Raw genomic sequence first — 23,927 nt, 5'->3', positions numbered from 1 at the left:
TGCTGGTGGAAGCAAAAATTGTCAGCTTTATGTGAAATCCTCAAGGAGATTAATGGTCACATGTTTTTGGTGGAGCTTAAATGTATGCTGCCTGCCAGTATGTTGTCTACCAAGATGACTTTATCACCTAATAAAATTTGCATGTACACAAGAATGTTATTTAGTGACATTTCTTTTGTGCCTTTTAACAGTTGGGAGTTACAGGATTTTGTCCCACACATTATTGGTCTGTGGCTTTGGTAGGAGGACACATGTATGCTTTTGGTAGTCCTAAATAAGTTGAAATGTTGACTCTAAAACTTTAAAAGCTTGCTTTGACTTTATGTGTGAAAGTACTTCAAATTTATATGCTGTGCATACACTGAGAATTGCTCTCCTACTTGAATTTTGCAGATGCTTCAATATTTGCCATAAGATAGAGAGCTGGCAGTCTAATATTCTCTTACAACTAAATGTATGACCTTTCAATGTGTAAGATCCTTGTTTCATGGAAGCTGGCTAGTAGAATTATTTATCTGATTTTATTTGACTTAAAAGGTCTTGTGCATTCAGTTAATTGACTGAAGTCAGTGGAGATGTAGTCACGATTATGTGACTTAAGGGTTTCTTAAACAAAGTGTATTTTACTGTTCTGCAGCTCAGTTACACCTAGAGTCCAGAGTTATCTTATCTAGTCATCAGGATATGGGGAAGAAAGAGTTATTTCTGCACTTGCTTGTGTAATATATTGATAATTTAAAATTAGGTTTTCTATAAGTGTCTCCATGTTGTTCTTTTTCAACTATCCACATTCAAATTTCATCTGTGCTCAGCCTCCACTCAACTGATTTTATTAACTCTTTTTTATAATCAAATACTATCTAATACTATCACTGTAGCACAAAATTACAATTACAGCATGGTTTGCACAGGGAGGACTCAAACATGTTCACCCTGGCTTAAACCAGTTTGGGCCCAGGTGAAAGTGTCATATTTGATGTGTCATATGAAAGTGGCTGGCCTTATGCCCTTGCTTCAGAAATTCATCAGAATCTTCAAGAAGCTGAAGATGGACTGAGATGGGGAGATCTGGATGGACTGTGATCATAAAATCATATGGATGAGCTGTTGATCATAAAATCTCAGTCTTGGGAAGAGAAGTTTTATTCTGATTTTTAAAATTTTTTAAAATTAAGCCATGTTACAATGATGATAAAATTTCACATGTCTGAGAATTGTTCTGGATTAAAATATCTTCCAAATTTGCCTAAGATATGCTCTATCAGCTAAGAGTGAGAAAAATATTTTGACTGAACAGAACACTTCAGGCATTACTTAGAGATACAGGAAGGTGAGAGATTGTACTGAACATTTAAAAAAAAGGTAATAAATAAGGGCAGAAAGGGCAAAAAAGGACAAAAAGGGGCAGAAATCAAATTTTTGTTATTTTTCTGTGGATCACTGTGAAGAGCTGGAATCAAACCAGAATAGGAAACAACATACCCTCTATTCAGGCTGTGGCAAGCAGCAGGGCTGAGACTTATTTGATAAAACTCCTTACCAGTTTCATCTCCTATCTCAGTGTCTCTTTGTAATGGAACATAAAGGCTTCTAATGGAAGAATCAGAAATGCAATAGAAATATTCCCTATTTAACAGCAGCAAGAAATGTCACAAACTGAAATGAAGAGTGCGCTTATATTGGTCTTAAAGCAGCACATGGAAGAGGAGTTATTAGTTATGTGATATAAAGGCAGCAGCATCATATTGTAATAGCATTTAAATTAAATCAATTTGTGATGTCCTTGGGAAAAGTAGTAGGAAACAGGGGAGACTCCCTCTTTTGCCAGCAGCACAGGATGACAGTGACGGCTTTCCTCCCATGGGTGTGGCTGGGAGGAGAAACAGTGGTGAGGCTGCAGAAGGGAGGGTCCTCTGCACCTCCTTGAGGATGGCAGCCTGCCAGAGTGGAGATCTCTGCACCTGGGTCTGGTGGAGGAGGACAAAGGGATGCCATCATCATCTCCTTGTGCTTCAGCCTCAACACTATAATGGGTTTGGCCTCTTCATCATCGGCATGTCTCGGCCACTGGTTACAAGGGAGGGTCAGTGAAAGGAGGGACAGACACTTGTTCTTGTTTCCCCCCACCACAGCTCCCCAAACTTCCACATCTCATTGTCCAAAAGGTACAGGATGCTCTGATACCTGAGCAGAAACAATTGAAATGCTGTTGTACGTTTCTTCCCTCCTGGGAGTGACTGCAGAATGGGAAGAAATACAGTGGGGATGTGAGCTGTGTAGGGTTTGGTGGAGGCAGAGGGATAGCAGGCAGCCATGTGCATCTCCATGAATTGAGTGCAGCTCGAGTGAGTCAGGACATGACTGTCAATACAGACAAGCCCAGTCTAAGAGCTGAATGAGCACATTAGTGCAGAGATGTGCCAAGCTGCAGCTGCTTCTCTCCGAGCAAGTCTTGGGTAAAGGGCTGAGTGATGTGCTGTCTTGGCACAGCTCAGGTTTGGTCCAGTTTATTTGTGCATTCATATTAAAGTAACAGCAAGTGAACAGACTGGAGGTGAAGTAGCATTTTGATGTCTTGCATATAATATAATAAATGATAGTCATTGCAGTTTTGCTTTGGACCTACCTGGTCATGTATTTGACCTTCAGCAGTGTTTAGAGAACAATCCTGAAGTGAGATGATTGCAGACACACACGACATCCGAGCTTAAAGCTAACAGAAAGGCATTTCAACACCATTTGTAAATGTTGGCCTGTTGATGCTGATGACCTCAGACCTTGGACTGAGATATAAAATCGTGAATACGGATAGGCCAGTTAAATCTCTCCAAGTCAGACCACCTCTGCACTGGACTCTGCAGAGAGATTTAGCCACTGTGCCTTTCCTGTGCTCCCTGAGGTGTTTGTGTGAAGCTAGTGAAGGCTGGCAGCTTGAAAGTACTGAGAAACTGGAGGTCAGGAAGGAAGGAACAGCAACAATTGCAGTCTGGGATTGGGGGAATTTGGTTTAATTTTGTCATTTTTATAGTGTCATCCTGGGATACTTTTGTCTGACTGCATCTCTGCACTATAGTTATTTGAGGCACTAGTGGCATTTCTTTTTTCCTGTTCTCTTCCTATCATGTATTGTTGTTTTTCTGATTTGGTAATTTTTTACTAGAAATTACTACTAAATTAAAATTTTTTACTAAATTCACTTTCTGGAGAGAATCATCTCCTGTATGGGAGTAGAAGATAATGTATTCTTGACCCCTGCCACACTAAATGCATATCTCATGAATGCTGATTAATCCAGAGAACTGACTCAAAGAGCCCCTTACACTTAGGATAATCGAAGTATTAAAGTTGTCAACAAAGTTAAGACCATAGCTAGAATTGAGAACATAGGAACTGCTGTACCAGGTTGGACTAGAGCACCTTGTGGTGGTGTTCAGCAGGAGGTGCTTAGGGAGTAATAAAAAAGGAGGCATGTAATTATGTGATGTGTCAAAAGTTGGCATACCATCTCCCATATAATAGTGCCTCCCAAATGTATTGGAAGATGGCACAAATAGGTAAGGCTTTTGTGATGAGTGGTTTGACAGAGAATTGTCTCTGTCATATGTAGCATGACCACAAATGTTACAGCTACTCAGTCATACCTTCTATATTTGTTAATAACACTTTGCATGCCACTTAACTACTTCTCTGTGAGTTATGTCAAAGGACTACAAAGCATTTTGAAAGCACAGGGGTCCTGTCAGATGCAGTAGCAATGAGCCAGCCCCAATGGGGAAACCCTGGCCCTGCATGACGATCTTAGAACATTTGGAGGAGGTCAAAAATAGGCAATTGTCGACAAACAGTCAGTCAAACTTACAAAGCAGAACTAAACTTTGATAAGTTACTATTGCATTGAGTTACTGAGAAAAACAAGACACACATTAAAGAAAAAGAAGAAACTCTTTCTGTATGATCTTTAACATTCATAAATCTGTAAAGAACAGAGAGAATTTCAGATTATGCTGTTCTTCCCACCTCCTCTGCTTTTTGATGTCTTTTTGTGACTTGTTCTCCTTCCCTTTCATGTCTCTACTTGATGTGGTTTTGACATTGGGATTAATTTTTGTTAAATTTCACTTCATCTAGTTATGTTGCTTTCACTTACAGATTCCTTCCACTTGTTACTAAAGTTACTCATTTCTTTCTCACAGTTGTATTTCCTAAAAATACTCTTCTGTAATGTCTTGGAATCCATGTTTCTTTGTTAGCAACATCCCTTTTCCATGCAGCTCTGCAGGCTGGGGGCGCAGTGGCCTGAGAGCTGTTTCACAGAGCAGGATTGGGGGTGCTGGGTGACAGCCAGATGAGTATGAGCCAGCAGTGGGCCCAGATGGCCAAGAGGGCCATTGGCATCTTGACCAGTATCAAGAACAGAGTGGGGCCAGCAGGACCAGGGGCAGTGATCATCCCCGTGTACTCAGCACTGGTGAGGCCACACCTCAAGTGCTGCCTTCAGTTCTGGGTCTCTCACTTCAGAAGGGACACTGAGGTGCTGGAATGTGTCCAGAGAAGGACAGCAAGGCTCATGAAAGGTCTAGAGAACTTGTCTTACAGGAGTGGGAGAGGCAGCTGGGTTTGTTTAGACTCGAGAAGAGGGGGCTCCAGCAGGACCTCATCACTCTCTACAGCTGCCTGAAGGGAGGGTGCAGTGGAGGGGACTGGTCTCTTCTGCTCTGCCTACAGCAGGGACAAGAGAAAATGGCCTAAAGTTGGGATAGGTGATTCAGATTAAATATGAGAAAAAATTTCTTCATTGTTAGGGTGGTCAGGCATTGGAATAGGTTGCCCAGGAATGTGGTGGAGTCCTCACCCCAGAGGTGTTTAAGGGGCATCAGGATCTGGTACTGGGTGATGTGGTTTAGGGGTTACAGTGGTAGTGCTGGGTGGATGGTTGGACTTGATGATTTTAAAGGTCTGTTCCAACCTTAATGATTCTTAGATTCTGTGATCTGTCTGCTATACTTGAATGAAAGACAAAATCAGTGACTGGGACTGACTGAAAGTCACTTTCTTGGTGTTACTTTATTATCTTAACTGCAAGCTCACCCAGTAACTGGTAAATGCTGTTTAGTGCTGCTGAATGTATTTGCTTGGTGGCTGCTACAAAGTGTGTGGGAGCCTTCTGTGGCTTAAACAGAGATAATCAAGAACAAGCTGTCAAACAATCAGTGCTTCTGCCAGTTGTCTCAGAAAGTAATCTTTAGACGGTCAGATTGGCTAAAGAAAAGTAGGTCTCTGAAGACCGATATTGTAAAGTTCTATTGCTTCTCTCAGGAGCAAAACCTGTGAGCTTCATGTCATCTTTTACTCTCACTGAAGTGATTCAGTTTTTCACAAGAGAGTTCCACAGTGGATTTGAAGGTGGTAACAGTTCTCTCTGCCAGTATCACTTCAGACTCTATTAAGTCTGACTGGGTGCTGCCCTTCTTGAAATGAATTAAAATACCCTTGCCCTGAACTTTGTCTCCTGCTTGGCAGGATTTCTTCATTCAAGTGCTTTCTTTATGAGCCTAGCTGTGAGGAAATCTGAACAGCTCAACTCAAGCCTTTCATCTTACAGCTGGACAAAGCATGTCCACCAGTGCTGTTTCTTCCAAGTTCTCTTATTTTGATGTACTGCAGACACCAGAAGAGTACTGTAATGTTGTTCAGAAGTGCTTAAAAACATAGTATGTACTCCAAAGACATTATTGGCTTGGAGAAGGTGAGGTTGTGTAGAAGAGCCCTGCAAGGGGGTGATTTTCCCATTTATTCAGTTAAGCAATTCAGCAAAGACTACTTAGATTATTTCCCCACCACACCCTTCCCCCTTGTCTCGTCCATATTTTTTTTCTATTATGCCTTTTGGCAAAGGACACAATGTCTTCAGCCTGCTGGCTGGGTGATAACATCAGACAGCCTTGCCTCTCTGAATGGCAGCCTCATTTGGTGGACCAAAACCACCTTGAATTTCAGTCCCAGTAAAGGAAAAAAAAAAACATAATAAAAAAGCAAACCAACCCTAAACCACCAAAACCACACAAACCCAGAAAAGAGACCAGATCATCATCCCCACCCCTCCAGGGGAAAAAAAAAAAAAAACCAACCAAAAAACCAACAAATAAAACATACTGTTAGTTCTTTCTGAGATGTAAGACATTCAAAATAAAAATCTAAACAGTGGTACCAAAACAATGAGTATGTTAAAAGAAATGGTAATTTTGTGATCTCTGCATTCCCATGTGTCTGCCCTGCATGTAACTGAAAGGAAAATAATGTAGATAAAGGTTTCTTGGTTTCTTTAATCTTACTCAAATTTTAAGTAGTGCTTGAAATGTGTATTTTTTAAGATTTGCTTCCTCTGCAGACTGTTTTTATTGTATATTTTGGTGTACTCAGCTTCTGTGACTGGGGATGCATGCACTTATTTTATAAATTTTAAGCTAATTTCATAATTTTGAAACTTGAGTAATGGAGGGGGTGATTTTTTGTATAAGAGCTCACTGAAATTGAATTGTCATTGCTTAAAAGGTGGTAAACAGTTTGGATTCTGGATACTAGAGCCAGTAATGCTTCAAGTGACAATTTGGTGATGAACTGGCATGTTCCTAGACAGTCCTTGAACTAGGTCCTAAAAAAGACTGTGGAGATGCATTATTATTATTATTATTATTATTATTATTATTAAGTATTATTAAGTATTTTTTTTTTTAAAGGGAATCTGAAGCTCTTCAGTGGTACAGTTTGGCAGTTCAAAAGAGAGGTAGCAGGAGAGTGTTGGGAGAAAATGTTCTTCCAGAGATTGGTTTCTGCACCTTCTGATGGGCAGCTGAGATGCTGCTTACATGGCTTTTTGTGTTTCTCTTGTCTGGGGATCTGTTTTTCCCTCTTTCTAATTTAATGTCAAGTTCCCAGCTTAGCCTAGTGTAACAGGAAACAATCTCAAAACCAATGAATTTAAGCTCCCTTACGCTGACTTGGTTGGTTGTTCTCCATATTCAGGGCATTCTGTGGTTACTACACACTGTTACTTCTTTTGCTTGATATTAAGTTAATAGTTGAGCAGTTTTTGCCATTCCATCTAGTTTCTATTAACTACTAATTTTGTTGCTGTTACTTGTCTTCAGTTTCTCTCTTGCTGTCTAATGGAAAACTAGTGGTTTATGACTCACTGGAGTACTTACTTTATCTCAATTGACAGTCAGCAGTTCATATTAGGATGTTGAAATGTAACAACACTCTTCCCCAAGGAAGTATTTGTCTGTCTCAAAGGGGTCAGATTGGTTTGAAGAGCCAGATGTAATACTATGTAATGCTATTTGAGGCATCAGCTCTACTTTCAAATCCAGGCTGGGCCATCTTGGTTAGACTAATAATCCCTTTGTTTTCTGTCTGCATTGTTCAGGAACTCTGCTTCTGATATTTTACTTTTTCTTTAATACTTCCCTCTTCCATAATTGTGGCCCTGCACCCACCCTGGTCTTTGTGAGAATACTGTTGTTCTCCCTCAAAATGTCCCTTGTTTCAAGTGAAATTAATCTCCTGACTTCTGTTGGTTTCTCATTTCCCAGGTTACAATTAAGGGTCAGAATAGGAGTTGACTTAGTGATCATCTGTGCTGCAGTCTGGTGCAGTTATTACAGTTGGACAGAAGCTCTTAAATTAAGAACCAAGAGCTTAGCTGCAGTCGGCATCCCTGAAATTGTGTACAAAGCTTGGGAGCTGCTGCTTTCTAAGGGACTGTGGTTTATAAGTGTCCCTGTTGTTTTTCATCAGCCTTAAAATAGTGAACTTTGGTGGCAAGTTGTGATGACAATACTTTATCATTGCCTCATCAGCTTTTCAACTGAAAGCATTTTCACAATTGAAAGACATTTTCTACCTATTTTTCTTAATGGCTGCAAGGGTAGGAGAGCTGTAAGCCCAAGATGTGCTTTGAAGGCTCATGATTTACCAAAATGCCTCTATTTAAAGGGCAAACACACAGCAGACAGGCAAAAAAAAATTATCTCTGTCCATAAAGCTTATTTTGATTGGCAGACTTTCACTGGCTGTGCACGGCAGGGAGTTTTGTGTTGGTATTTTGCACCATTGTTTTCATGACATACCTGTGGCATTTAAACAAATTACGGCCCTATCAAGGCTCTAATTAGTCATTAGGTATTTTCTCTTCTGCAAAAATGGTGTGTTAAATGTAAAGAAGAGTTGAAGAGTGGTCCAGGACCAAGCTGATTTCTCAGTAAGGTTGCCTTAATCTACACAGTGTGGTTTAAAAATAAAAGAATGCAACTCCTCCTAATAAATTGTAGTGTTATGGATACTGAGAAATGTAGCTCGTTACAAGAAACCTTTCTTCTGCCTCCCTCAGCTGTACTGGAGCAAAAAGCCCTTTTAGTGATAAGACTGAGACTATCTCCTGGTTACCTGGCATAAAGTACTTAGCTGTCCTGTGTGGAGAGGAAAAGGCTTAGGACAATGTATGTGATAATTCAAGAAAGGCAATCTTTTTAAAAAAACAAACAGAACAGAGGCCTAATTGAAATATTGAAAAATCAAGCTAGGTAAATGCAGTGATAATCTGGCCCAAATGAAGATTTTTGTCTTTTATTTCAGTTTCTTTTGATCAAGAAACTGTGTATCCTACGAAATTATAACAATATTATGGCAGATGACAGCTGGAAGAGACTTAGTGGTGGGAGCTGAGGTTCTTCTGTGTGAAAGGATTTCTGAGATGCAGCAGGTGTAGGATGGATGTTTTAACAGTCTCATTTCTGTAGCCCATTTATCTCAAAGTCAAATAAAGTACAACAGGGAGAAGAATATTCCTTGGGTGGGTACAGTTGGAAAGGAACTCTGCATTCTCCTTTGCTGTCTGGTAGTCTCTCCCCTAGCCTATGAAAAAGCTTCTGCATCAGGCTCTTCAGTCTAGTTTTCCTTGATGCTTCAAACCATTAATGGTTTGTGCAAATTGTCTCTCATCAGAAGACCTACATATCTCATCCGAAATTCAAAAAAGAAATGTAAGAGACATCCTGTCTTTAGAAAAACAAAACAAAAAAAAACCATTAGGGGTGGAGGAGGATTATCTATTTTGGTTTTTTCTTCCTCAGTTGTACTGCTGATTATATCGCTTATTGCTTGCTCTGTCCTCCTTTCCCTTTCTTTCTCTTCTGCTTTTTATCTAGAAGAGTTTTTACTTCTGCCATGCCGTGCCGTGTAGCAGCTGCTTTTGATTTGCAGAAGCACAAGTAGAAGCCTTCTCACATGTCTGACTCCAGGGAAGATGTTAACATGCCTTTCACTGAAGGGAAAAGAAGAGTGAACACAGATACCTCTGAGATGAAAACAGAGCATCTGCAATAGCAAGAAGTGTGAATTTAACAAGAAGGAAACATGAGCTCCTGATCAGCAGTGGGAAGAGAATCTGCTCATTGTAATGCGAGCATTTTTGCAAGTTGTCTTCTTCTTTACCATTTTTAGATGTGAACCACTTTTACCTGTCAGTGCTTTTCAGAGGTGATCTCTGACTCTGTCCCCTTATTTTCTGCTGAGCTTTGGGAAGGTTTAGTGTCCAAGGCCATGAAGGTCTGACTACAGAAAGTGCACCTCCTAGCTCCTCAGCCATTCCTCAGTGGTTAGCCTAGCTTTTCTTCTTTGCTCTTGTTGGTGGTAGAAATAAAATCAGTTACCTTGTCATTAAAATTGAGGTGACACTTGAAGGATTTCTCTTTTGAGAGGGTTTCTTTGTCTTAGTTTATTGTAGCCCTTGATTTGACCCTGTAAGTGCAGATTCTTTCCATTAAATGAAAACAAAATGTAGTTTGTGAGGGTTTTTTGTTGTAGTATATAAATGTATATGTCTGTGTATGCATTTTAATACATTTGATATAAATATGCCTTGCAGTCTTTCTACTCCATTGAAACCTCCCGTTTTTACACCAATCTCCTTTCCTCTTAGTGCCTTTTGTTGATTGCTGCAGTTATCTTTTCTTGTATTGGGTTGTAAGATTTCTGAATCAGTTCCAGCCTTTCTAGGCCCTCAAGTATTTGTAACTCTAATATAGTGAGGTTAACTCCATATATTTCAGGGAATAAAACCACCCTATCTGTAACTATTTGTTAGAAGGATATGTTGAACTGGAAGCCAAATCTAATGCTCCACTTCTGAGGATTGTTAGCTGGCAGAAAAAATAAAATCCTTCTGGATTTAAAAATTATTGCAATCCTATTTTCTAAATCTTACAGGAGTTCCCCTTTGCATCCAGGATTAGATTTTATGAAGATGACTATATTTCTATCCATTCTAGATTCTTCATATGGAAGTCCTCCTCCTTTGTATAACATCCCAAATTCTGTTTCTTGCATTGAATTAAAAATATTTCCAAGTTATTGTAGGGGTGGGGAAAGATACAGAGAAAGACAATATACATAGCAGCAGAAAGACAGGAGAAAAGGGCAGGTTCATATGGGAAGAACAGTATCTTGAGAACAGTCAAGAGTGATAAAAGGCACAAGGAGACACAAAGTGCAGGTGTGATGTGGGTTAAGATGGTGCTGGGGACAGTGGTGGTGGCTGAAGATGCACTTGATGTGGTCACTGGATTATTGGCTGTTCTCCTCACTGTATCTGCTGCTGAGGGGTGTGAAGCAATGCTTACTTATAGGCAGTGTTTATGTGTGGGCTTTCCTGCTTTCACCCTGTCACTTTAGGAAGCAAAGTGTTTTTTAATCGCCATAAGCCTCTAGTCTTGCACCAAAACATGCCCCTCCTGAAATGTAATCCTCTTACTTCAGTTACACTGCTATGCTCCAGTTATGCCCATGTGCTTGGGAGCACAGGCAGCACGGTTTCTGAATGTGTCAAAGGTTGGAAAAACTTAAATATCCAAGCAGCTAGAGGAAGCCTAACTTTTTTGAACAAGCAAACAACAACACAAAAAAGCAAACAAAACAAAATCAAAACTCCACCACAAAACAAACAAACAAAAAACCCCAAAACAAAATAAAACAAATTAGGCATCTTTGAACATATACCAGTTTGCATCACCCTCAGTTTCCTTGCTTCCACATACAGGGGAATGAGGACATTGTGGAGCACCTTCTGCATGCTTGTGGACCACATGCTAAGAGAACTGAAAGTCATTATACAGCCAGGGAAGTGCAATGACAATTTGAGATGAAATTTACAAGTGGTGGGGACAAATAAAAAAGTTTCAGGGGTGAAATGAGATTGGTGGAATGAAATGCATCGCTGACTTAGAGGAAGCAATTACTAAGAAGCAGTCAGTGTTTTGCCAGGTGGTGGGCTCTGGGAGGCAGCTCCTCAAGGAGATCCTGAAGTCTGAGACTCCCTGTGAAAATCAATGCCCTGACAAGATCCAGCTTGGAGATTTACATTCTACAACCAAGAAGAATGGAGGGAAGAGCTCTTGCTCATGTTCTCCTTGCTTTGGCATGGTTTCAGTGGACATGAAACTCATCCTGTGCAAACCACACACAGTTCAGCCACATGCCTGTAACAGGACACAGCTGCTGGCTGTGACACTGAGCAACTCTGCATACAGCAGTAGTACAAACAGGGGTGAATTTCACTCAGGGCAGCATAACTTCCTTGTGCCTCAGGTTTCTCTTCTGCCAAGTAACTGCCATGTTTGCCTGCTTCAGGACACCGATATCAAACTCCAGGTGTGTGTTTTGAAGGAGGCTGGAAATGGGCCTCATCATGTCTCTTTTACAGGTATCATCTTGTTCTGCTCTTGTCATGAGCTGCTCCCTAGTGCTGTTCAACACTGAACAACTGCAGTATTTCCTCTGAAGGGAGAGTACTGTTTCGGAGGAAAGGTGCTATATAAGAAATCACATGCACTGTGCACCAAAGTTTCAATCCTGTAGTGCAGCCTGATTTCCAGGGATAATGTGGGTGTTATCCAAATACTTCAATGTACTAAGAGAGGCTCTTCCAGTTTTATGTCCTCTTTTTTATGTCATTCGTTCTGTCATTTTGGGTACTAGCAGCAGATGGTGTTAAGGAACCTTTCAAGAAAACTATCAGCTTTTCTGAGCATCTCTGTAGAAAATTGGCCATTTGTTCCTTTGAACTCTTGCTTTTATTATTTACCTCTCTGTTTTGCTACTTTGTTCTTAGCTGCAGGATAAGACTACCTATTTCTCTACTTTGAGATTGTAAAGCTTAGAGTTTTAAGTGACTGGAAGAGTAGCACTCTTGTCCCAGCAACTTTTCACTGGAGATGAGATGTTTTCTTCACTTCTACACATTAAACAAGGGAAGCTACAGGGAGTATGTCCAAAGACCAACAGACTTTTTCCAGACCTGATACTTAAATATCTCTATCTCCCTGTTTGGAGGATTACTAAAACTTGCACTGTAAGGGTAATAGGAAACTGTCCTAACTGCAGGGTGAACTGTTACTTTTCGATCAGTTGTAAGTGCGTTTTCCTTTGGGTTGATTCCCATTGTTCATGATGCTTGTTTTGTTGCAGGAATCCCTGCTCACCAGTCTCAGGTCTTGCCTGACCTAAAGAATCATTTAATCTGATTTGTGAATTTCCTCCTGGATGCCTGTGAAAACAGGCATTCCTCAAAGCAAAGCACATATGTGTAAGAAAAGGTGAAAGGAAAACAAAGAGTTAAAATGCAAAAGATGATAAACGTATCTAACCCTAAGCTTTTCCTTGCAAATTCACATCAGTCTCACTCATGTTTGGTAACTTTGTATTGAAGCACAAAAACTGTGAATTTTAAATATAGCGGAGTCTGAATGTGGACCACAATATTCTGGTTTGAGTCCTTTACATTTAAGTCTCTGTATTTCAGGGCACAGTCCGGTTGTTCATGCAGGTTGCATCCTTATCCCGTGGTACTGTCTGATCACTCTCACTGCCTGCACTTGCAAGATGCAGCTCAGCAGCATCTAATCCTTCCCCCTGCCTTTTCCCACAGTGCTTGTTGTGCCAAATCATCTGTTTTGTCTTTTAGAGAATGCTTTGCATATTTTTTTTTCTTGCTGGACGCCTTCTGAAGGGCCCCTTTAAAACTAAAATCTAAGAGAGATTTTTGTTCCATTTTGTAATGTCCAGATAAGCGATATTGTTTGCCTGGGATTTGGCTTTTAAGAAAAATGGATTTCCAAAGCAGTTGTTACTTTTCTTCAATCTCTAGGAAGATACTTCAGCAGTCATTTCACCCTGGAAGGATGGTACTTATGTTCAGGGGTGATGTTATTTTTTGTGTTTTTAAAACTAAGAGGAATCAGAAATAGGTTTTTGGGGCAGGGGGTGTGTGGACTGAGAAGTTTCAGTTCTGGATCAGAACTTTGTTTTAAAAGGATCAGTAAGCATGTGATTGGTGTGATGTTCCAGGTATAAAAGCTTGCAAACTGAGGATCCTACCCCCAAAGGGAATCTTCTCTGCTGGATTCTAGTACCAGTGGTGAAGCCCCTCTTTCATTGTTTCAGCTTTTCACTCAATTAGAAGTGTAAAGGCTAAGAGAAAACAGCCTCCCTTAAAGGTATGACTATATATGTTTGCAGCAAGTATACAAAAAGGCCTTTAATTATTCAGTGGTTCTTTGTGATATTTTAAAAGTGAATTCAAAAAATACAAAATTATGTGTTTTCATAATATGCATTGTTTTCTAAACCAGTTGCAGATTTCGCAGATTGCTAGTGTGATTCCTGCAGATAATGAATATGTAGAGCAGTGAGCATAGAAAAGATGGAAACTGAGTTTTTAAAATCTAGGTTTGGTGGAGGTCAATTTAAAGGCAATTTGACAAAAGTCAAATTGTATAAGTTAATACAGTTTTCCTGATAACTTTGATGCAATTTCCTGTGACAAAAAACATCCTCAGTCAAAGCTTTAGATAAATAAAGAGCAGGAGATTTAATGTGAGTATGAGATTTAATATGAGTGTTAGTTATAACCTTTTCCTCTTGAGAAGTAAACTTTACAAAATGCTGTGTCAGTGCAGGAATGCAGCACTGTCCCCAGTAGGTCAGCCAGCACACTCCACAGCTGCAGTTCCTTTTCTGTTTCATAGGAATAAATGAGTGAGACAGAGGAACCCAAAGAAGTGAATTGCTTAATACTGCTTGCATAATATCAGTACTTTTGAGCTGATGCATGTGTGTTTCCATAAAAAACTCCAAGACTGAGCAGGATTTCACTGGAACTGGAGCATGAGAGTTGCAGAAAGAGAATGAGTAAATGTCTTCAGTTAAGTGGAAAAGCTTCTGTTTCAATAGGCTAATGGCCCAGAGATTTTATTTTAGCAGAAAATGCAGGCGTTCCTGGGACTGTAGTGGTAAATTTAGTTCTTACGCAGCTGCTGGCATTTGGCTCATTCAGACACACAGAAGCCTCAGCCCTCCTTATTAGACTGTGTGTGTGCTGAGTTCCCCAAATGGGTGAAGGGCAGTGCTCTCCTGCTAGGCTTCTCTTCAGCTGGTAGGTTTTGTAAGTCTCCCATCCAATTGCCTCAGACAGTCTTCTGCTCTCTTCTAGGTTTTTAGGTTTTGAGGCTGCCCACATGGAGCATCCCCTTTCCAGCTTCAGGCACCATACTCTGTATCCACACCACCTGCTCAAGAAAAATCTTTTTTTCTTTTCCTTTTACTGTATGCTGGCCTGCAGGTTGATGGCCCTGCTGTGCTGGGTCATTCCTGTTTAATTTAGGCAACAGGGCTTCATTGACTTCAGTGTTACACAGTGTAAGCACTGCACAGCTGTCCCTTCCTGCACAGGGGTTCTTTGAGATGTGTTCCTGCTTCTCCCAGCTAATTGTGTAGTAAATGCAGATTTCCATGTACAAAGGTAAATATGTTTTTCTAGCTGACTCTTAGTGCAATTTTTTAATCTCTGTTTCTCATGCCTCAAAGTAAATTAGTGTTTTTAAAACTACCTTCTACTGCTTGTAGCTACTGAAATACTTTTCTTCCAGTCAGGGTGTTGGTAGTGACTCAGTCAGAGTCTTTGAGCCAGCAGTGTGCCCAGATGGCAGGAAGTACATTGTGTGTTAAATCCTGTGTGCTTTTGCAGCCTATAGCACTGTGCAAATGACAGGATTTCTTGGTCAGTGAGAAATGACCATCTCGAGTCACAGAAGAGCCCTGACAGACAGATGTGTAAAAGCAGGAGATATCCTACCTTGGCTTCTTCAGCTCTGAATTTCTGCAGGAAGCCCTGAAATTCACAGTTGCAGAAAATGTCCTGCTGAGCCAGGCTGTGGAAGGTGTGGTGAACAGTGGCATAGGAGGCTGGGGGTGCAGCCAGGTGTTTCAAAGCCCTGCCTTATCAGGTTCTTGCAGTGCACTGTCCTGTAGGAGTGCAGTGACTTCAAATGCTCGCAGCACCAAACAGTGCAGAACACCAGTGGGTGCCCATGAACGATGCTGTGCCCAGAAGTGGTCTTCTCCCTAGTCCCAGGTAGCCCACTCTGGACTCACACTAGTTGGCTGCATCCCATAGCATCAGGAGAGGCCCTGTGTGAGAGCAACTGTGCTTTCTTGACAAAATGATATAAAATGCTCTTGGGTTACTGGTTAGGGTAGCCTGCTACCTCTCAAGAGTTTTTTGCCTTTTGTCTCTGGTATCAGGGTGTGAGTTTTGGGGAAAGAGAAGGTAGATGGCTGTATATGTGCTTTCTCTAGTTTTGTAGGGTTTTTTCTAAGAGGAGAAGGGGAGTGGAACTTTTTTAATTTAAAAAGGAGAAAAGTATGTAAATGTGAGCATTCCCACATGCATGCACGTTCTTCAAATTTTTTGTGGTATATAGTCAATCACCATGTTTGGAATTTACTGGATAATTAGTCAGGAACTCTGAAGAGTCATTTAATAAAAATTTTTATTAGCTCATTTATGCTTTAAAAGATTCTCATTTTGCAGTTCAAATGCTCTATCTTTTAAATAAAAAGTACCTTTCCCTTAGGTGTGAATAATGTTTTTTTTCCTGGAGTGTTTTCTTTAAGGATGGCTGAATATTTTGCTTTTCTTAGACACTATTTTTAGTGAGTTGTCTGAACTTACAAACAAATGTTGCTAGAAATGTAACATGAATAAAACTCTCTAGAACATCACAATTTAGAGTCTTACAAGAATCTCAGTCTAACCAGTGTTTGGCTCAGTGAGTTTAATGGCATCTGCAGGCCCTCGTTGATCATTTGCCTAAATTTTTGTGATCGTTCAACGCTAAGTTTGAAATGCTTCAGGCAGAATATTTTGCTGACTGCACTAATAAAAATGCGAAGATAAAATTTCAGGAAAAAGCAAGTTGGTCTGTACTGAATAAGTATTGCTAAATGTGTATAATGTCTACAAGTGCTCTTTCAAGAGTTCTTTTCTCATGTGCTTTCAGCCATATCATGTTAAATGGTAACAAAAATACCCTGAGCACTTTCCCAGCATCATTTGGGAAGTGATTTCTCTAATTTCTCTAGGGAACATTGTTTGCCCTTATGATCCATGCAGTCAGAAATAGGTTAATAAGCAATCATGTTACATTAAGATGTAAAGGGAGGAAAAGAAGGTCAAATCCTTGAGCAATATAGAAACTACTTGAAGTATCGATATTTCTTGGGCAATAGACAGTTTTCTAGTGTTGTTCTGAATCTGATTTTAGATTGAGGAGGCCTTTGTTAGCTTGGCCAGGAGATTAATTCACTGTTTTAGCAGTATACTGTGACGGTATGAGTTGAAGATAAAAGCAGCTTTGTGGACCATGTTGGATGAGCAGAGGCAATGATGTCAGGAGCAGGTGCCAAAACATGGCCTGACACCTGCAGGGCCCTGCAGACACGGGGAGCTCAAGGCCAGCTCTTCTCACAGGCTCTCCAGGATGCAGGCTTCCTCTTGCCTGCTGGCAGCTTGAGAAATTCCAAGTTACCAGTTGCCTGGAGGGTTTTTTAATCGGTGAATGTTTAAAATAGTCAAATGATTTGGCATATTGACATGTTTAGTGTACCATGAGAATTCCAGCAGTTGCATTAAATGCAATTACTTTGTAAAAGATAGACTGTTATTCCTTTTAATGTGTTTATAATTGCAGACTTCCTCAGCGCCTGTCTCTTTCTTTCTGCTGTTAAATACACAAAATTGTTTGAAATGGCATTTTCGCTGTAAGCTTAACATGTACTGCTTCCATTATCAAGAAAGGTGTGTATTTTTGGATCACATCTTTTGTAGTTCATATAATTTGTTCCCTGAGGGAAGGATTCATTTTTTTGTGTTGCATCACATAAAGTCGTGCATCGATTTTAGGCAGGTTGTCTGGCAACAGCAAGATAAGAACATCAGTAAAACATGTTGGGTGCCAAACTTTGTAGTCTACTTTCTTTGTTTGAAATTGGGCCCAGGGCACGTGAATGTAAAAAGTGTGCAAATTGATACATTTTTAGTGAAATGTACCAGACTGATGATCTTGTACAGTAATAAAAATTTGTGCTTCCAGGTAAGGCAGCCTTTGGTCATCGAGAGGAAAACACATACATCATCTTCTAGCTCAGACAGTTAAAAGAAGGGAGATAGAGGTCAGATGTCCATTTTGAACTAGCAGCTGGAGATGCAGGTTATCCATACTAGGAAGCACTTTGCAGAGTCTTTGGAAGTAAAACAAAGCAATGCAAACCCCAGAAAAACGGTACGTTGAACAAAGCCATGGAGAAGAGGGCCTTCTGGAGAGAATGCTATTCTCACCTTATCCACCATCTGGCTGGAGGCAAGAAAGAATCCAAGCATTGTATCTCTCTCATAGTCCTAGGACCAAACCGGCAAAGCCAGGCGCAGAACAGTACACAACAAGTACCCATATCTGTTCCATGTAGGGACCTGTGTGCCTGATGAGTTTGTGCATCCAGGGAAGTTGTGAGAGCTGCTCCTCAGGCAGGTGGGAGATGGAGTGCATGGTGCTTCTGTCCACACTGGAGTGCAGACATGAGCAAGAGATTCCTGTTAACTTCTGCACTCTGCTGTGTTTGCCTTGTTCTTTGAATTTCTTCTCAGTTCAATTTCTTGTTTATGATCTGCTAGCCTCCTTGACCAGCCTCCCCAAACCCCCAAGGGCTGTGGCCTGTTTTTGAATTCCTCAGTTCCTTGAACTTTGCCACAGAAGCCATTTGGTCTGTTTGTTGGTTTCTCCTTTTGTTGGCCACTCTTTTCTGTTAGAGCCATATAAGCTCATGGTTTTATTTCTGTTGCTGATGTTTTCAGGCACAGCTGTAAGTTCAGTGCCTGGAATAAAGCTTGTTAATTCTCCTATGTTTTACTTTCAGGTTTATCTTTTGCCTTCAGGTTGTTTTTCTGCGTTTGTCTCCCACTATGCGAAGTGGCCTAATATGAATATGAATAAACAAGTTAGAGACCTCTCTAAATTATCCCTAGTGAACTTGCTATAGATTTTCCCTTATGATAGATCTGAAATCTTACATTGGTTTTCTGCACTTAGCCATGGATTGCTGGTTGCTATGAATCAAGTGGGATTATCCAGTAACAGAAGATACTGGACTAGATGCAAGGGGCATGATTTGGGTTCCTATTTCAGTATTGATACTGTGTCTCCAGAAAAGCAAAAAAAAGGAAATAGGTGATGTGATTTCCATCACCCTTTTGATTTCAAGTGTCAAGTAAACACTGCACAAGTATTTTCAAGTTAATACTCCACAAGAGCAGAGATGCTAAGCATAGATGCCATTAATGTTTTTTGACTAGGTTCATTATGGCATTACTCTTAATTTCATTTCTCTTCTAGCTGTGTGCAAAAATCATTGATGAACCTTGATGATAGTTATTGCTCTTCCACAATGACGTGGTGACTAGAAAGAAACAAAGGTCATAGTCAGATGATAAGATGCAAAGTACCATTTCTTACTTAAGTAATTAAATGTCAAGTTCTGTCAGTGACAAGGTGTAGTGCTGACAAAGCGTTTGTAACTTAACAATCCATTGGTTTTGACAGATGAAGGAAATAATTGCAAACAAAAGTGTTCTCCCATTTCTTTGCTCTCATTCTGTCTACTTCAGACAATTAAGTGCACTTGCCAATATTATCAGCAGCAATTTCCTCTTCCCAGACTAAAAGCATATGTTCTTTTTAATATAAATTGTTCCGGTTGCAGAGCAAGATTTGCAGAAATTCTTGGAAGAAGTTGTCAGGAAATTTGACCCAGTCATGAAACCTGAAACAATGCCTGGGTGTGTACAACTGCATGTTTGTAGAACAGTGATGCATTCATGCTCTGGCTGTGGGACTCAATGGAAGAACGGAGTTCACTTCTGATTTGCTGCTTTGCCCTGTATGAATCAGCTACTCAGTACTTCAGCACCTCACCATTCCAAGCAGTGCCATTCTGTGTTCCATTCTGTAATTCTCATCAGATCTAAGAATGAGAATTGCTGTATGAATCAGAGCAGTTGTTACTTATTCATTCTCTTCTGCTAAGTTTTTTATTAAGAAAAGCAACCATTTACCCAGAAGGCTTTGTTAAAATTTACTGACGTGAATTGTTGATAACAGTATTTTGCTAGATATCAATCTCATGCTTAATCTGTCATTGCAAAATGGAATTGTAATGCACAAAATGAAATTAAAATGCCTTTCAGAGTCCACGTAGAAAATCACTAGTTGTCGGTGCTCTAGCCAGTCTGACCTGGTTTGGTTTTGTGTCTCTTTTGGGGTGAGACATTAGTAGTTGCCTTGTAGGGATCTCTCTCTGTGGCTTTGCAGTAACACAGTCCTCAAAAAAAAGTCTCTGCTCTTTGTTACTGGAATTTTAGATGGAGAATGCCTATCTTCAGATGAAGCTCTTAACCCATGATATCATGTAAGATAATGTAACACAGAACTTGTATTGCAGAATGGGGAATACAGTGCCCTAACAGGTCACTGGTGTGTTAAAGAATTAAGACTTCAGGAAGCAAGCCTGTGCTGGGTTCACACATAGACACTGGTGTCTTGAGGGCAAAGGAGTACCATCCTCTGGTGCCCTCTGTCCTCCTTTCCCAGATGGAAAGAGAATAAAAGTCATCTTGCTAACCTATTGGGATCTGGCTTGCAGTTTCTTCTGCACATCTATGAGCAGAGATAAAAGATGGGTTTAGCATTAATCATAGGACTGGATTTAGGTGTGTAGTCACAGTTGTAACCAAAAACGGTTGCACAAGTTATGAAACTGCTTCCTCTGTTGTCTTCTATTTGCCTGCCTTAAGGACTAGAAACCAGAGTGTTGGAAATACAAAACCAAATTATTTTACTGATATATTGTTTCATCTGGCCAAGATACTTAAGTTGTATTTCTTTCGGGTGCCCACTGGCTGATGCTGCAGTAAGTCTACAGCTAACTTTGGAGAAATGTCAGTTTGATGCAGTGGTGTTTGGAGTGGACAAGAGCAGCTGTGGCTGCTGTGGCTCTCATGGTAGGAACTGATGTATTGGGGTTCACAGGAATTCTGGGTTTGGCTGTGTGAGTTGTGTAGCTGTTGTGCTTAGTAGAAAATGGATACATTAGGAGAGGGGAAGCAAGGCTAAAATAACTTGAAATGCTGAATATATGAAAGACTGAGGCAAAAGGAAGGACAGAAGGGAGTTATCATCTTCGAGATATCTGAACTGAAAACGCCTTGAGAGATGTCATGCAGCTGAGGAATGGTGGCAGAAGGGAAAATGAGCCGGGCAAGACGGAGAAGGCAAAGTTTAGAGCCCTGAAGAAAGGCAGATGTGAGCTGAAGCAACTGCTGAAGGAAGAAGGCAGCTCTGTCACTCACAGCTGGGAGCAAATTCAAGGGGAAGGTAGAAAAAGAAAGGAAAGCTGGGAGGAGGATTCTGGTAATTGCAAGCAAGTGCATCCAGAGGACTGGGTAGCAATTTTTCTGGTTTTCAGTCATTTTTCTAGAGCCACACTAGCTGCTGGGGACCTCAGAGCAGCATCGGCTGGTGAATGGCTCAGGAGGAGTGACAAGCTTCACTTGTAATTTTTCCCTATCTGGGTGGAGTTTGTTTGTTTGTTTTTTAAACACCTGCCAGGTGGTTCTAGTTGGGGAGGATGCCTTCAAAAGGCAGGATTCCCATTATTCCATACAGAAAAACTGAATTGCTAAAGGAGAGTGACACTTACTTTAACTGGTGATAATTGTAGGGTCCTTGCTTGCAGATGTTGCTTTTGTCTTGATCTTTCATTCAAGTGCAAAGCATAATGCTTTTGCATGAGGGAAGGAGAGCTTATTTGGAGCTCTGATTACCAGCCACAATATGTCTTACTGTGCAGTGGGAACATACTAGAAATAGTCTGAAGATTTTTATTTGTTGAGAGTACCATGAGAGTTTAGCCTTGCCTTTCCCATGTCAGTGTTAATTTGTGCATAATTCTATAAGATCCCAGGATTGATGTACTGGTGATGGATATAGAGTGAAAAGTGAGATTTGTTTGTTTGCCTTTTAAATAGTTTTTATCTGTTTAATGTTTCTGTTCCTCATTAATTGTGCCTGCTATTAAAATCTACTATTTAGATCCCCTGTTGATGTTGATGTGAATCTCCTGTTGATGTTATGGATGTACCTGCTTTGTATGGCTAAGAAACAGAGATGTTAAAAAGCACTTAGGTCCTTAGGAGTCTATTAGGAATATCACAGATTCCTAAATATATGTGTGCATGCATTCTGTAGCCCTTATGGGATTACTTTTCAAGATTGTAATTTTGTTTTAAAATGGTCACTTTTTCAATAACAAAACCAATTCTTTGGAGTCATCCACTGACTGAAACCTCTGATAGGTATATTTCCAACAGTAGATGAATAAAGATAATATGTGCATCTGTCTCTTGGAGGCTCCTGGCATCTATCACATAAAATCAGTTCTGGAAGCAGAGGCAGAGACAAGTTTCTGTGGCAGCAGCTAAAAGTCTGTTTACTCTGCATCATCTACTGTGTTGTGCAAATACAGGTCTTGTCTTCCAGCCTGTGATGCTTATTGAATTTCAGCACATCCTCTTCAGTGCAGGTGTCTAAGTTCAGTCATGCTCCCTTGCAAGCATCTTCTTCAGCTAGACAGGAGTTTTGGTGGGGGGGAATTGAGTTAACATGAAGAAACCTCTGCTCTGTTTAATTTCATCCTTGTCTTTGGCACCTTGGGCTGGATTTGAGACTGTCACCTGTCTTGCTTCAGGGAGACTTCTGACCCAAGGGTTTCACTCTCTGCTGTCATTTCCCCTTGTTGCATGTAGCCTTGCTCTGTTTGCTTCCCACACATCCCTAGAAGGCCAAGCACAGCGTGCTTCCCCCACACCTCACACAGGCAGTGGCAAGTCTTTGTGCTTGCCAACTTGTGTTGGTCTCTTTTCATCATAGCTTGAGAACATGTTCCTGCCCCCTTTTTTCTTCCTCCTGTCTCCTGTAGCTTCAATGCATTTTTTTTTTTTTGCCCTGTTGCTACGGTTACAGTGCCTCTGATGAAATCAGCTAGGCTGTCCCTTGTGCTTGGAGCCAGTTCTTAGCATACAGGTTCTGGCAGTAGTCCTGTCCAACATTAGTCTTTGCATAAGCATTATGTCCATATTTTTGAAGGTCTTTGTGTGTTTGTTTGTTTCAGATGAAGCAGGTCTTCATGATACTGAGAAGTATCCTTTCTAAAATCGATGCCATCTGAGTAAAGGCCTTTACACTACCCTCAGGAAAAAATAAATAACTGGTTTAGTATTTGTCAATTTGTACATGTGTTGCCTATGTGATATTCTGCAAGATAATATCTTGTTAAACAGACAAAGCAATTCAGTGATTGTTGTAAATCAGGCTGATGTCAATAGAAGCAATGTCCTTAAAAGCCCCCAGTTGTAAGACTGTCTCCATGGAATTTGATTTCTAATGCCAACTTTTAAGTATTTTCATAGCTGTGACTTGTTGCTGCAGTGATCCTGTTCTTGCTCTTTCAGAATGAGAAGGCTTTGGGGCATTCTGTGAGCCGCTCTAGTAACATCTCAAAGGTATGTTGCTTGTTGTAACTCAGTTTTGATAAACTTGGGGATACTGGGATTTCTTTCATTTCAAAATTGGGTGATACATGTGACCAGTAGAAAATGCTTTTTATGCCTGTCATTGATAGTCACTCCTGAAACATTAGAACTCCGGTGTTTGGCAGACTCTCTTTACAGGTCAAACGAAATGGAAGCTACAGTAGGTTTTCTCTTTCACACTGTCAGCCTCCTTAGCTTGGTAGGAGCAAGATAGACGACAGATGCCTGAGATCTTATCTTGGAGGGAAAGTGGCTCCAAAAACATCACTCACGTGTGTTGTTTTGTAAGATAAAGCTGTGTAACATATGTATTGCCGTGCATCCCATAATATGTGTAAGATAGGTGGTTAAATGTTATTCTATTGTTACTTCAAGACTAAATTATTTTTAAGTGCCATGAGCTTATTATCAGGACATGACTATGTAAGTATTTTTAAATGTTTGATTTTACATAGCCTGGTCGTGTAAGGCAAGCAGGATGCTCCACCCCTTCTAGTCACTCATCAGCATAGCCAGTGGGCACATCCAAAGCATAATTGCTTTGTTATGCCATTAGGAAAGGGGTATCTTCTGTCCAAGATAATTATTGCAATACTTACCCTTCTTTCTGCATTGCACATAAGGTTTTCTATTAGCTGTGCTGACTGAGCAGTACTTTTCATGGGGTGTATAAGCTTCAACTCTTTGTTGCCACAGTTTTAAGTGGCTGCTTGTAGTTACTTTTAATGAAAGACCAAGTCATTATGGCTGCAACATAATAAGTATTGTGAGTACTTCTGGATCTAGGGAACTGTTCATGACTATCTGCAGCAGAGGAGACAGTGTCTGCACATAATATATGGTTTATATAGGCACAGACAACTTTCACTTTGGAGCCAAAAGAGAGGATTAC

At 40.5% G+C, this 23,927-nt stretch overlaps 1 protein-coding gene across 5 annotated transcripts in view; it reads left to right on the top strand.

Annotated features, from left to right (window-relative positions):
• The window catches only part of MARCHF8 (membrane associated ring-CH-type finger 8), an 88,343-nt gene that overhangs the window by 40,803 nt on the left and 23,613 nt on the right, over nucleotides 1–23,927 (top strand). For 4 of the 5 annotated variants that reach the window (XM_071439039.1, XM_071439036.1, XM_071439037.1 and 1 more), the window contains one exon: nucleotides 22,955–23,005. The exons of the other annotated variant lie outside the window; for it this stretch is intronic. In XM_071439039.1, coding sequence (XP_071295140.1) covers nucleotides 22,955–23,005 — 51 coding nt within the window. The remainder of the gene's footprint in view (nucleotides 1–22,954; nucleotides 23,006–23,927) is intronic. 5 annotated transcript variants of the gene reach the window in all.

Source organism: Agelaius tricolor, unplaced genomic scaffold, assembly GCF_023055355.1.
Source record: "Agelaius tricolor isolate 1412-34295 unplaced genomic scaffold, bAgeTri1.0.p SCAF_13, whole genome shotgun sequence".
Taxonomy (NCBI): domain Eukaryota; kingdom Metazoa; phylum Chordata; class Aves; order Passeriformes; family Icteridae; genus Agelaius; species Agelaius tricolor.
This window is presented reverse-complemented; position numbering and strand designations above follow the sequence as displayed.